At 52.1% G+C, this 10,760-nt stretch overlaps 1 protein-coding gene across 2 annotated transcripts; it reads right to left on the reverse strand.

Moving 5' to 3' along the window:
- Nucleotides 1–1,426: 1,426 nt before the first annotated feature.
- Nucleotides 1,427–6,029, reverse strand: PDP2 (pyruvate dehydrogenase phosphatase catalytic subunit 2). 2 transcript variants are annotated; one of them, XM_058674194.1, is made up of 2 exons: nucleotides 5,807–5,921; nucleotides 1,427–3,401 (listed from the first exon to the last, which is right to left on the reverse strand). In XM_058674194.1, the coding sequence occupies exon 2, from the start codon at nucleotides 3,345–3,347 to the stop codon at nucleotides 1,755–1,757; it is 1,593 nt and encodes a 530-aa protein (XP_058530177.1). In that variant the 5' UTR covers nucleotides 3,348–3,401; nucleotides 5,807–5,921; the 3' UTR covers nucleotides 1,427–1,754. The 2 variants fall into 2 exon arrangements, with proteins under 2 accessions (XP_058530177.1, XP_004583971.2); XM_004583914.2 differs by lacking the exon at nucleotides 5,807–5,921 and adding an exon at nucleotides 5,932–6,029 and having other exon boundaries at nucleotides 1,428–3,401.
- Nucleotides 6,030–10,760: the final 4,731 nt, after the last annotated feature.

The following is a 10,760-nucleotide window of genomic DNA, read 5'->3' on the forward strand; positions in this document are numbered from 1 at the left end:
GGAGCATCCATGGAAAGAGCTGAGAGTTCACAGTGGGAAATAGATGGGGGGATACACTGGGCTCTCTCCTCAATATACCCTGGAGCAGGCAGGCTGAGAAAAGGCTTGGAGATACAGGTGCCAAGTCTGCATCCTCTCAGCTGTCCCACGAGATGCATGACCTCGCCTTCAGAGGATGCAGACCCTCAACGCGCCAGCGAAGGCTCTGCGGGCACTCCTAGATGTGGCTGGCGCAGACAGCAAAACACCAGCTAAGTGGAGTCCTCCATTCTAGCAACAAGCCCCAGGTGGAGAGATCAGCAGTGCCTTCCATTTCAATTCTTAGTTAAGATCTAGGAGACCTCAGTGGTTCCCAAATGGAACAAGGCTCAAACTTCAGTATTCAAAAGACAATTCTTAGATAAAGCTGATCCACAGCACTGGGAGATATACAGAAATGCAGCCCCGTATGCACAGGACCGCAGCCCTGCCCTGCAACCTGACAGAACCCGAAGGTGCCAAGCCCAGGGAATTCTGCTTTTCTTAGTGGGTGGCCCTGAGCTGGTGAAAGGCTAATGCAGTTTAACTGCAATGAACAAGTTTCCCTGATAGGCTGCAGGGAAATAAAAACGGTTTGTGGGATTGTATTTGTGTTTCCATTTAGGGACACATTTCCTGTTGTTCCAGCCCACAGATGAAATTCATGCCCCCAAACGGATCCACCTGGTTTACTATTCAAACAGAAATCCGGCCCACTGCCTCCTGGGATGCAGACAGCCGACTTTGGCTAGTATGCATCTGTTCTTAAGCCCTCCACTGTTTTCACCTCTCCAGATTCAGGCTCTCAAGTCTACAACCCACTGGATACACCTGTCCTGTCTTAAATATCCATCTATCACAACTCTCACGTGGAAGAGATTCAGTCAAGCTCCCTGCCACCCTTCGGCGGGAACAGGTGAAAGAATCGATTCAGGCTGGACCTAATAGCAGCTGCTGCAGTGGAGTGCGGCTGGCCTTTCAGCAAAGCAGGGCTAGGTCTGCATCAGGTGGAATTAACAGGACAATTGAGAGGCACCATGAGAAAGGTTGGATGCTCTGGACAACCCCCTGGAGCCAGTCAGGGAGTGAGAAGGGCTAGTCCCAAGTTACTTATGGCTCAAAGATTCAAGGGTGGATTTGGTAGAGGGCACCATCAGCTGGGCCTGGGGCCTAGCCCAGCCATGTTGCCAGCAGGCCTGCCTGCAAGCTGAAGGAAGACCAACGGAATTAGAATGCAGCTTATTTAAAAACATTTTCACAATCCCAACAAAGGTTAAAATAGTGCATAGGCAAGTATCTTACAGTATGAATTGAAAACATAAGCTTTCGTACTAAAAAATTTACAAATAAGTGTGGCTGAACAAAAAAAAAAGTCATCATATTTGTAAATTTTGCAACTGGATTTCAGAAGCTTCTTAATTAAATGAACCAGCCAAGGCCTGCACTGTTCGTTTAACAGCCTCTCTAACAAGGAACTCAGGACTCCACAGGCCCAGGCCAATTATTAGATCTCCAAGCCTGGCCTCCACAGAGGGGCAGTACCCAGAACACGCGGGGTCATGAAATTACTGTGGTTTTTCATGGAGGCTGTTCTTCTGCCTCACCTTGGTCAATTAGGCAGCAAGCTACATCTGCCAACCCTTATACTAGTAAGGTTTGGCTAAGCTTGTTTAGGAATGCATAAAAAGGTTTGGAAGAGCATTTCCATTTACCTTGGCTGTGGGCTGGGAGACCCCTTAACCACCCTTGTAATACACATCCAGTGCATCAGAGTTAAAGTACACCACAGTGACCGTGATGTCATCCCTGTACAGCCTCGCCAAGTCCTCGGGCAGCGTCAGCATGGCCGTCAGTCGCTCAGGCTCCATCTCCCCATACTCGTTGCTCCCAAGAGCGTGCCTGATCAGATGTGTGGCAGCATTGTGGTCAGTGACAGGCAACCCGCGGGCTTTCCTCTGTAGCAGCAGGCTCTGCATGAGCCCCAGGTTGGTGCGCCCCTGGACCAAGTCGGACTTGTTGTGCCCACCCACCTCAGCCAGGTGCCCCACCACGAGTCTCACCACATCCTCGTTGCTCAACATGTCCCAAAGGCCATCAGAGGCCAGCACCAGAAACTTATCTTGGGGCCTCAGCTTGTGGTAGGTGACCTCAGGCCGGGCTGTTAGGTAAGGGGGGGTGTAATAGTGGAGGGGCTTGAGCTGGTAGATATTGAGGGCCTCCGTGTCAAAGCCCCTGCCCAGGACGCTGCGCTGCAGCTCCTGGCTCCACTTGAACTGAACATCTCCGAAGGCTCTGCAGGGCATCAGGACGCCCAGCAGCCTGTCCTCCATGACGATGGTCCTGTCTTCTGATGCCGGGTGCTCCTTCTTCAGCCGGGACAGCTCGGCCGGGTTCCAGGCATTGTGATCACAGCTAAGGGGCACACAAGACCACAGGCCGTTGTCCTCCTGCACACCCAGGATGGCCCTGCAGTCGCCAGCGTTTGCCACATGCAGGTGTATCCCATCTATGTGAGCCATGCACGCTGTTGCTCCAGAGAAGGCCACCTGCAGCGACAAGTTCATGGCCATCTCGTCTTCCAGGGGAGCCTGGACTTCCAGCGAGATGTCAGAATCCAGTCTCTGGAAGGAGTGTACCAAGGCCTCCTCCGTGCTCAGGCCCATCCCCATGTGCAGGTCGAGCAGCTCCTGCCAGTAGACCCGCAGGTGGTCTAGATGCACTGATGTGACGTCCTCATAGATGCTCTGCCCTGGATGCTTGAGCCACTGCAGGATGGGCAGCAGGGGCTTCATGTTTTCCACGGCCTCCTCCATCTGCTCCAGGGTCTGCTGGGACATCAGGGACACCGCCACATAGTAGAAGAGTCTCTCACTCACGGCTTGCGCACATGCGTGACCCCCATGTCCATCAAAGATGCCGAACATCAGGCCACTGGTCTGCGAGCAGGAGGCCACGCCCCGCCGGTCCTCCACGGGGGAATTGGCTGCCAGCTGGTTGCTCTCAAACCGCAGCACCGGATTTGGGGCTCTGCCGGGGAGGGAAAGAGGCTGGTACGCCAGCTCGCCGGCACGAAGCACCTCATTGACCTGCGCGGGGTTGAGCTGCAGGTTGAAATCTTCCTCTGTCGATATGTGTCTGCAGGCTTTTGGCAGTGCCAAGCCACCCCACGGGACTTCATCTCTTAGGGCGGGTGGTCCCTGCAAGAAGGGCTTCCATTTTGATGGACTTCTGGACAAGACATATCTGGAATACAAACGCCTGCCCCTTTGCAGTGCGGCAATGCTGTGTCTCACAGAGGTTAACATCCAGTAGGACATGGAACTTGACATTCTGAAATTCGACCCACAAATGCAGTCCTTCAGCCCAAACGAGACTGTTTATACCTGAGAATTAAAAGAAAGTCTAAGAAAAATTTGAACTCAGTTGCCTACAAAGGCTGACTTGGGAAACATTTTCTCGTACCAACAGATCGGAAATGATCTGAGGCCAGCTGGGGTCGGCTGTTACTCTGTGGGGATAGGTACTAAGAATGCGTGCAGTGCTGACACCGTGTGCTTGTACAAACAGCTAGAGACCACATGACCAGGGGGTCTGCACGCAAGATCTGTCATCGACAGAAACAGACCTCAATGGCACCCGGCTATAAACAGCTGACTGCGCTCCAAGACTAAGATCATCTTCCACCTCCCCTGTCTGTACAGCCCACCATCACATTCCAGAACATTTGGAAAACGGATTTTTAGCCGATCTGCCTTCCTGGAGCCCTCGTACCCCCCCCTTCTCTCCTTTCCAAATTCTTGCTGACTAGAATCTAGCTCCCACATTCACACCCTCTCCAGCTGGTGGTATTTGTTTCGATCTCCGCCTTCCCCAGTACTCCATAAGCTCCGTTAATCCAGGAATGTGGCTGCCAGTGCCCAGCTCTCCACCTGACACACAACATGTCCTCAGATGCTGGCCTAGGACGGAATTTTCGGAGGCCAGTAACTGGGGAGATGTGGTATTCGCTATCCTGGCTCGGACAGACCCATACTTGTCTGATGGGATAGGTACATCAGGGGAGTTCATTGAAAATGGGATTGGAAGATATACCCATTTCTGCGCCAAATCATTTGAAATCTCAGCACATGAAGGAGTCTTCTAGAAATTCATAAAAGGAGCCAGGGTTGTTGCACAATGAGTTAAGCTGCTACCTGTCAGCCCAACATCCCCTATGAACACAGTTCAAGCCCCGGCTACTCCACTGGCAATGCAGCTCCCTGCTAACACACCTGGGAAAGCAGTGGAAGATGGCCCCTACTACTGACATGGAAGACCTGGATGGAGTTCCAGCTCCTGGCTTCCACTCGGCCCAACCCCAGCTACTGCAGCCACTTGGGGAGTAAACCAATAGATGAAAGATCTATTACTATCCCTAACTATGTCTTTCAAGTGAAAAAAAAAAATTCCTAAAAGTAAGTGTATTATAAAGAAGCTTTGCACCAACATAGACCCATCTTTTAATTCCACTTTTCAGTGTATTTTCTTAAAAGAAAAAAAAAAATTATTTGAAAGAGTCACAGAGAGGCAGAGAGAAATCTTTCATCTGCTGGCTCACTCCCCAGACGGTTCCAATGGCCAGGCGTTAGGAGCCAGGAGCCAGCTTTTTTCTGGGCCTCCCACGAGGGTGCAGAGGCCCAACCACTTGGGCTGTGTTCCACTGCTTTCTCAGACACATTAGTAGGTAGTTGGATCAAAGTGGAGCAGAGGGAGACTTGAACTAGCATCCATTTGGGATGCTCGCATTGTGGATGTGGCTTTGCCCATTATACCACAGCACCAGCGCCTCCAAGTACTTTCCAAAATGTTACATCAATCCGAGCTTCATGAGATTCTATGATCTAGTGAAATACACTCCTTCTGCTCTAAGTTATTTTTGATATTCTGTTCAGGCCCATACAACTCATGGCTCTCCAGGTGACAGTATTTTATACTCAACATCATTATGGCACTCCTAACTCGCTACAGCTTCTCAATCACTGGGGGACGGGGGAGGAATTGGTCCCATACTGCCCTGTAATCTCTTTCCAGTTTATATTTGATCCTATTGATTCCCCAAAGGCGGGGTTAGAAGGTCAAAGGGCACAAACCCACTGCCAAAGTCATTTCCAAGTTTTCACACTGGCCTTTTCAGGAGAGCATAAAGGCTTCCTAGGGCCTTCGCCAGCCTCCTTGGACAACAGACAAAAAAGGAAACCACACAACGACCTGATTATAACCAACTTTTCTCGCGTGACCGAGAGGAGCGTTCCCCGCGTGAGTTTAGGTTTCGTATGTGAATTCTGACGTCCCCAGAAGGCGCTTCCGGGCCTGAAGCCTGAGCACCTTGAAGCCCCTACCCTGTCCCACGAAGCCCACCCGCACGGGGGGCGGGAGGACAACCGCTGTGGGTGACGGGGTGCAGGGGCCTTTCCCAGGAGGCCAGCAGGAAGCCGGACCCGGCGGCGCGCCACTCCCTCCACCCCCTCCACAAGCTGCAGGCTCCGTGGCCACCGCCTCCCGGGACTTCTCCCAGCCGCAGCTCGCTCCAACGAGGACCACGGCCGGAGCGGTGTCCCTGAGCCCCCAAAGCCCACCCCAGCTCTGCAAAGAGGGGCTGCCGGGCTCCCAGGGGCCCAAGGCCGCCGGTGCCGCTGCCCAGGTCCGCGCATCCACGTGGCACGCGTGCAAGCCCACGGTGGCCGTGACCGCAGCAGCCCGGCTCGCGCCCCCCACCCCGGGCCCGCCCCCTCGCCTCACCTCACCTCACCTCACTTGGACTCAGTTCTCCGCCCCATCGCCTGAGCCAGTGTCGCCTGGTCGGGAAGGGCCAGGAGCGGGAGAGGCCGGGCGGAGGCGGCGGTGCCCACACCCCTCCTAGGTCTCCTAACTCACCTCGGACTCTCGGCCTCCCCGCGCCCGCTGGTGCCGCCGCCGGCCGGCCGGTTGGTCAGTCTTGTGATTTTCGGGAGCACGCACGGTGCTGCGACGGCGGCCGCCGCCCCTCGGGTCTCGCCACTCGGGTCTCGACACGCGGGAGCGGCCCCTTAAGAAGGACCCGGCTCCGGCAGACGGGCCCCTCCCACCTTCCCTTATTGGATCGTCTGCGGAGGCGGGCCCTTGAAGGACAGCGGGATTGCCCCATGGCTGCAGAGGGCCGGAGGTTGGCAGAAAGGCTCAGCCGCGCGGGGCGGACACCGCCCCCTCCGTCACGCCCCACCCGGATTTGGAACAACTCCGAGCGCGGGGTTCCGGCAGTCACATGGCCTGGCACCCCGACTTCGTGACACCCCGCACCGACGGCCGCTCCGGTCACTTCCTGCCTCTTGGGGTTTAACCTTGAACAACTTCCCCGCTGGGGCCCCGTGGGCGTTCAGCTTGCCCTGAATTCGGACTGTTGCCAAACTTGCCCTCTCCGTGTGTCCTGAGGCCATGACCGGAAGCGCGGGGGTCGCCTGGGAGCCACTTGCTTTGGGTTTGCTGCAGTCCCGTCTCCTGCAGACCTCTGCACTCGCCCGCGGGCTGCCAGCTCCTCCACCCCACTGTGACCCAGTCCTGTGGTCTCCAACCTGTGAGTTCCACTTGGGCCTTACCGGGTTTCCTCTGCGGGGAGGCCAGAAGTCGTCTTGTCACAGCACTGAATGCCTTCTGGACCTCACACGGTGAGACTCCAGCTACCACCCGCTTCCTCCTAACGTTTTTATTTCTCATTTTCAATTAGTTATTTGCATCTTATTTGAAGGGCACACACACACACAGAGCTCATCCACTGGCTTATTAGGCCCAAGCCAGGAGGGCAGAACTCAGTGTGGGTCTCCCACATGGCGGCAGGGACAGGACAAAGTATTTGAGCCTTAGATGGCAGCTCAGCCTCCAATCAGACACTCCGGTACTTAGCAGGGTCTTAACTGCCATACCATATGCCCATGCTATTAAAAACTCTTCTTAAAAATTATATATATATATATATATATATATATATATATATATATATATATATATATATATAAAGACAGCCAAACATTAAAAATACTGAATAGAACTTTTTTTATAATTTTTTTCTTTTTATTTTACTTTTTTTTTTAATTGTATTTTTGTTGACAATCTTTACATAGTTAATTACGGTAAAAAAAAAAAAAAAAGGTTCAGGGGGTATAGGGAAGTGGGTAACAGTATTATGTCCATGTTGTTTCCATCATGTATCTGAGGTAAAAGGGGATGTTGACGGAGAAGCCACACCCAGTTTCCAGCCCACCTCAAGTCCCGGATGCTGGCCGGTTAGCTCAGTTGGTTAGAGCGTGGTGCTAATAGAACTTTTTAAAGATGTATTATCATTATTTAAAGGCAGTGTTATAGAGGGGAGGGGACAGAGAGACTTCCTTGTGCTGTTTAATCCCCAAATTGCCTCAGCAGACAAAACTGAGCCAATCTGAAGCCAGGAGCTTCCTCCAGGTCTCCAACATGGGTGTAAGGGCCCAAGAACCTGAGCCGTCTTCCACTGCTTTCCCAGACCATACATAGAGAGCTGAACCAGAAGTGGAACAACCGAGACTTGAACTGGTATGGAATGCCAGCACCACATGTGGTCTACTGTGCTGCTTAACGACAGAACTCTCCTGATTGTGGAAGCTCATCTTTGGAGGTACAGAAAAACAAGAGATCAGAAAAAGCCACGTGGAACCCTCAGAAGCCCTTTGGGAAAGGTGACGGGCTTGGCGCAGGGATGGGGTGGGTAGGTGGGGTGTGGAGGGGGCGTGAGGCAAGCCAGCCTACCCGGACCCGGGGACAATGCCTGCCACAAAACTCCCCTGTGAGAAGTACCCTGTGTGGTATTTACAGCCCTGCTAACTGTTAGCCTTTTCCAGAAGTTGCACGTCAGAATTCGCAATCTTTCTGGTTGTCCTGAACACCAAGGAGGCTGTTTCAGACCCAAACTAAAAATAACTCTAAAAGATTCTAAATGTCCGGGCACAGGAGAACAGCGAAGCCCAGTTAGGAATGTTGCTTGTACTTTTGAGGTACAAATGGATGCTCCGGGGGTTCACAAGGGTTTATCTTTCGGGGTCAGAGTAGCCTGTGGGTGCTGTTGGGTGCCCACCATGAATCAGGTTGCAGGCTGGCTCCTGCAGACGCACAGATGGCTGGGCCACCGCTTGCCTAAGAAAAGTTACATCACTCATGAGGGCTGTGTCTGTGTTACCACACACCCCACTTTCAAAGTAAAAATACACCCTTGAGGATTTTGCGTGGGACTTTCATTTAAGAAGCTGTAACTGGCTCAGCCACCCGGGCTGATGAACTGGGCAGCCCAAGCCCCACCCCACCCTTAGGACACCCTAAGGTTTTCTTGTCTCAAGGTCTTACAAGAGAGATAAAGAGAGAGAGAGAAAAAAAGAAAGAAAGAAAAGGAAAGGAAAAGGACTTCTCTTCCCTCTGAGGTCACTCTTTGAAATAAGTACTTAAAAGTATTCAGCCTCATTCAAAGCTTACTGCAGGAGGGGTGGGGAAGAGAGCAGTGGAACTCTTTTTTAATCTAATAAATATACCTTTAAATTCCATCCCCCCATGATTTTTTAAAGGATTTATTTATTTTCATCGGAAAGGCAGATTTTGCAGAGGAGAGACAGAGAGAAAGATTTTCCATCCACTACCTCACTCCCCAAGCCAGGAGCTTCTTCCAGGTCTCCCATGCAGGTGCAGGGTCGCAAGGCTTTGGACCGTCCTCCACTGCTTTCCCAGGCCCCAAGCAGGGAGCTGGATGGGAAGTAGAGCAACCGGGACACAAATTGGCATCCATATGAGATCCAGGCACGTGCAAGGCGAGGACTTTAACCACTAGGTTACCATACCAGGCCCTTTTCCATGATTTTTTTTTTTTCAAGAAATGTGAATTAAAAGGGACAGTTTACTTTGGTCAATACTCTTAACACACATTAAAACATGATTTGCTATTTTTAAAAGTTTTAATAATCATTTTCTATTTTTATTTGAAAAGTAGAGACAGAGAGATCTTCTACCTACCGGCTCACTTCCCAGATGCCTGAAACCAGAGCTGGACCAAGCTGAAACCGGGAGCCAAGAACTCGGGCCAGGCTTCCCAGATGGTGTCAGGGCCCAAATCCTCGAGCCACTGCAGGAAGCTAGATGGGAAGTAGAGGAGCCAGGACTTGAACCAAGCTCTTCAGTAGAGGCCCAGAGTCAAAACTCCGGCCCCTACTACATGACTTTAATGCTTGACGTGGGTGAGAGGGCAGTGCCGTCTTAGCAGGTGGGAGAGGGGCTGGAGGTGAGCCTCGAACCCCTCCCCCTACTTCTTTCCACTTAGTCCTGCGGAAACAATGTTAGCAGTCAACCTGGGTATCTCACTCCAGCTGACGTCACTTGCATCATCAGCAAGAAAAAAAAAAGCCCCCCAAAACGTCCTGTGGAGTTGCTGGGATAGGGCCAGAGAGCCCTGTGGGACCAAGGCAAAGCATGCTGACCCCCTGGGGCGGGAGCCCAAGCAAGGCTTCCCATGAGCCTTCAGGAAAGCCGCCATGGGCCAGGCGGCATAGCAGCGACCTGCACGGCAGCTGGGGCACGCATAGGCACCGTGGAGGTCTTGGTTCCTGGTCAGTAAGCAGGAGCTGGCCCCAGCTCAGCTGTAGAGCCATAGCATCCTTGCTCCCTGGGGCATCTAAATGAATCCCCCTGAGAGCCTTTTTGCCGCAAAGGCCTGTGCCATGGCCAGCCAAGTAGCTTCACTTCACTTCCCCTGACTCAAGCAGGTGGCTTTTCCTGACACTATCCTGTGTAGAAGTGGCCTCACACCTGAGCGCATTCTCTTTCTTTCTCTCTCTCTCTCTCTCTCTCTCTCTCTCTCTCTCTCTCTCTCTCTCTCTGTCACACACGCACACACACCACAAGGCCCCTGCCACGGGGGTGGAATGCCTTCCAGTCCCTACAGGACAGAAAGCTCAGAGGCACCCAGAGCAAGTTCGAAGCCTGGGCTAGTGGTAACTGTTGGGGTCCATGCAGTGGATGTGGGGGACACGAGGGTGTGAAGAGTATTGTTCCACTGCAGGCAGGGCGGAAAGGAACTTCCCGCTGTACCACAGGGCCCGGCAGGCATCTACAGCCACCGCTCCACCTTCCTTTGCAGGGACACGGGACCACCCTGCAGAAGAATTCTAATCCATTCAGGCATTGTTTGCTACTGTGGAGTTGGCTTTTTTACTCAATGTGAGCTTGGAGGTTAATGTCAATAATAATGTCTTGCAAGAGGGCCTTCTATTATTCTATTGTCTTGGCTGTCCCCATTGACCTTATGCTAATCAAGGGACCTGTATTTAGGGTTTCATTCTTTCCTTGATCTTTAGGTTCTCCTTTTCTTTGTGATACAAGATTAAGTTGTAGAATAAGAATTGTAGCAGGAACTTCTATTGTTTTTAGGTGAAAAAAATGGCAGAATTATCCTTAGAAACACCCACTTGACCATGACATAAAAAGTCTGAGCCAGAGTTTGACTGTTTCTGTAAAAATAAAGCAGACAGCTTTCCTGCATTGTCAATTATGATCATGAAATCGTAGTGGTCCATTTCTTTCCTCTTTGCGCCTAATCCACGCACCCTTCTGAGTTCTGAACTCAGCTGGAGCTGGACTCCGGCAGGTAACAGTTTGGGAAGTTTTGAAAAATGCAAGTACAGTCTCAGCTCTTCTCTCAACCTGCCCTGAAGCAACAGCCT

Source organism: Ochotona princeps, chromosome 16, assembly GCF_030435755.1.
Source record: "Ochotona princeps isolate mOchPri1 chromosome 16, mOchPri1.hap1, whole genome shotgun sequence".
Classification (NCBI taxonomy): domain Eukaryota; kingdom Metazoa; phylum Chordata; class Mammalia; order Lagomorpha; family Ochotonidae; genus Ochotona; species Ochotona princeps.

Excerpts from the sequence above, each read along its gene's own strand:
- PDP2 (XM_058674194.1), bottom strand. The coding sequence starts at position 3,347 with ATGTCAAGTTCCATGTCCTACTGGATGTTAACCTCTGTGAGACACAGC.